This window comes from Corylus avellana, chromosome ca1, assembly GCF_901000735.1.
Source record: "Corylus avellana chromosome ca1, CavTom2PMs-1.0".
In the NCBI taxonomy this organism is placed as follows: domain Eukaryota; kingdom Viridiplantae; phylum Streptophyta; class Magnoliopsida; order Fagales; family Betulaceae; genus Corylus; species Corylus avellana.
In genome coordinates this window covers 26285606-26288256 of record NC_081541.1, presented here as the reverse complement: position 1 = coordinate 26288256, position 2651 = coordinate 26285606, and the positions used below count along the sequence as shown (strand labels likewise).

General features: G+C 37.5%; 1 protein-coding gene across 1 annotated transcript; it reads right to left on the bottom strand.

Annotated features, from left to right (window-relative positions):
* Window positions 1-1523: 1523 nt before the first annotated feature.
* On the bottom strand, window positions 1524-2276 carry LOC132168272 (UPF0481 protein At3g47200-like). The gene has a single exon (XM_059579381.1). The coding sequence runs from the start codon at window positions 2274-2276 to the stop codon at window positions 1524-1526; it is 753 nt and encodes a 250-aa protein (XP_059435364.1).
* Window positions 2277-2651: the final 375 nt, after the last annotated feature.

The following is a 2651-nucleotide window of genomic DNA, read 5'->3' as shown; positions in this document are numbered from 1 at the left end:
TATATGCCAAAATTCCAAAGACTCAACGGATGCTAAAACACACAAACAATTGCCACAAATTTTATTGCTGAAATATCATAAACCACTAACAAAGTTGAAGATTACAAACCATATATTAAGACGAGGAGGATATCACAAGCTAATTAAGCAGTATTACAAAGTTGAGATACCATGCATATATCCATTGCAACTAAAAGCAAACCACTCCAACGAACACTAATTATAACACATGTACTTCAATTCTACACGACAAAAGGCTTAAGGAAATTCCAGAAGGTGAAACCCAAAAAAATAAGTCCAACAACAGTTGCCGTGCCTCTAAAAATATTGGGGAAATACTCTCTTTTTAGGATTGCCATGGTACGGTTCAAAGTGAACTCATAGTGCCCATAAATCTTTTTATGGATATAATTGAAATAAGAGGATGGAGTCTCCACAATCTGATCGCGGAGTTTGTTAATTAGAGACGTCGCGTCAGCGTTGCTACCAAGCAGGTTATGAATGATCTTCTTATGAACAAGCAAATCCACATCTTTTTCGGTGTCAATAAGACGGTCTAGTAGAAGAACATAGTTGCAGATGTAAGTTTGAAATGGATAATGGGACTGCTCCAGGGCCATGAGGTTTCGGAAAATAGTTTCAGTATCGTAGTCTATCACAAGTTTTGGGACTTCCAACCTACGCTGGATACGCAACAAGCACGGAAAGCATAATATCAAGCAGAAAAAGCATGGTAAGCAAGCAATGCAGCATGAGAAACCGAAGCATGTGCACTCATGGACTGATATAGCAAGTAAGCGGCGATCATGCTTAACTACTTGGAATTTCAATCCTGCGTCATCAAGCTTTGTTGCACAAATTCGAGTATCCAAACTATGTTCTTCACTCCCCAAGTCTTTCATGTCTGATGGAAGAATCAAATATCTTAGCAAATCTGAGAAGTGTTTTACTTTTACTTCCTCATCGATGGGCTTTGGCTCCTTATCATAGCGTCTAAAGTATTTGAGAGAAAGCTCGATGATGCAGCGTGACTTAGTGGGCTGCAGCGAAGAACATCAATAAGCAACGAATAAATACTTCTAGATCATGATTCTATCAATGATCTAAGAAATCTTCTTGACAAAACTAGATACTCTCTAGGTTTTGAAGGAAAATAGAGGAATAAACTCAACTTTGAGTAATTCTCATTAATAAAAATCAATAACCAATATAAACTGATAAATTAGAGGCTATAAGCATGTATTTATAGCCCCAAGACTTATAAACCTACTAAAATATGACATAAATACCCCAAAAACCCTAAACCTAATAAAATAACGAAATATTGACTCTCAAAATCCTAATCCTACTAAAACAAGAAAATAAAGACAGCTTAACCTAATTAAAACGCAGAAAATAACATAAAGGTCCCGCGTGCGCTCGATCGCAGCACGCGGGCGATCGATCGCAGACCGAGCGCTCGATCGCAGTCATAGCGTGCGCTCGATCACAGTACCAGACGCCCGACTGTTATCCAATCTGCATCACTCGACAAATGGAGTATCCTCTTTGTGTTCCTTAATTTGTTGGCCTTCTTGGTGATGGCTGAGGCATCCAAAGCAATTGCGAGAAAGCTTGACAAATAATGGAGAATCCTCTTTCTTCAGGTCCTCCAGCTTGTGTTCCTTAATTTGTTGGCCTTCTACTTCACCCAAGGCGAACATATATAATTCCTCAAGAACAAAGAAAGGAAGTTGATTCTCAAGTAATATCAAATCATGTAGTATGCCTTCTTTTAGCCATGGTTTACTTAATATGTAATCACTTTCTTTTTTACAATCTTCTTCTTCTTTCCTCTTAGCCTCTTTCTCATCATTGTCTGTAACCTTTAAAAAGAGCTCAATTATAAAGATGGCATCCAATAGAATCATTTGCACAAAATTACCACTTTCGAGTTCACAGTCTTCTGAATAGGAATGACGGATTTTTACTTCCCTGTCTTTGATGAACTTTAGAAGATCCTCCTCACTCTTCCAGGCCCGTGTTAAGAAATGCTTCAAATATCTCTGTTTGTGCTTTTCCATGTCCTTCAATTCAGCTGCCCTGTGATGAAAGGGTCCTATTGAGACTAGCTTAGGGGTGTAGGCTTCTACTTTTACCATGCGCAGTTGCTTGGGAATCCTGTAGATACAGCATTCTGGCCATTCCGGAGGAATGTCAATCACCGACTCTTCGCATTTCTCAACTTCTTTTGCAATGGAATCACGAGTTGGGGGGCACGTCATGATGTTTTCCATCTCCGGATTTTATTTTCCAAGTGACAATCATTGGCAATATTATTATAATAATACGTAGATGATCGTTAGCATCTTATTTCATTTTATTTGGCAACCAATACCAAATAAAATGAAACTTATTTCTTGTGGCAGATGGAACTTATTTGTGTTGTGTATTTGTGTTTGATTGTATATTTGTAACAGATAGAACATCAATAGTTTAATTGTATATATTAATTTGTGTTGTGTTGGAACTTATTTTCGATGTATCAATTCGATGTATGCAATTGTAGTAGATATGCAATTCGATGTGTTGGAACTTATTTGTGTTGGAATTTCGTTTGGAACTTCATTTGTAGTAGATATGCAAATTGTCTATCAGGTTAACACGTAAAT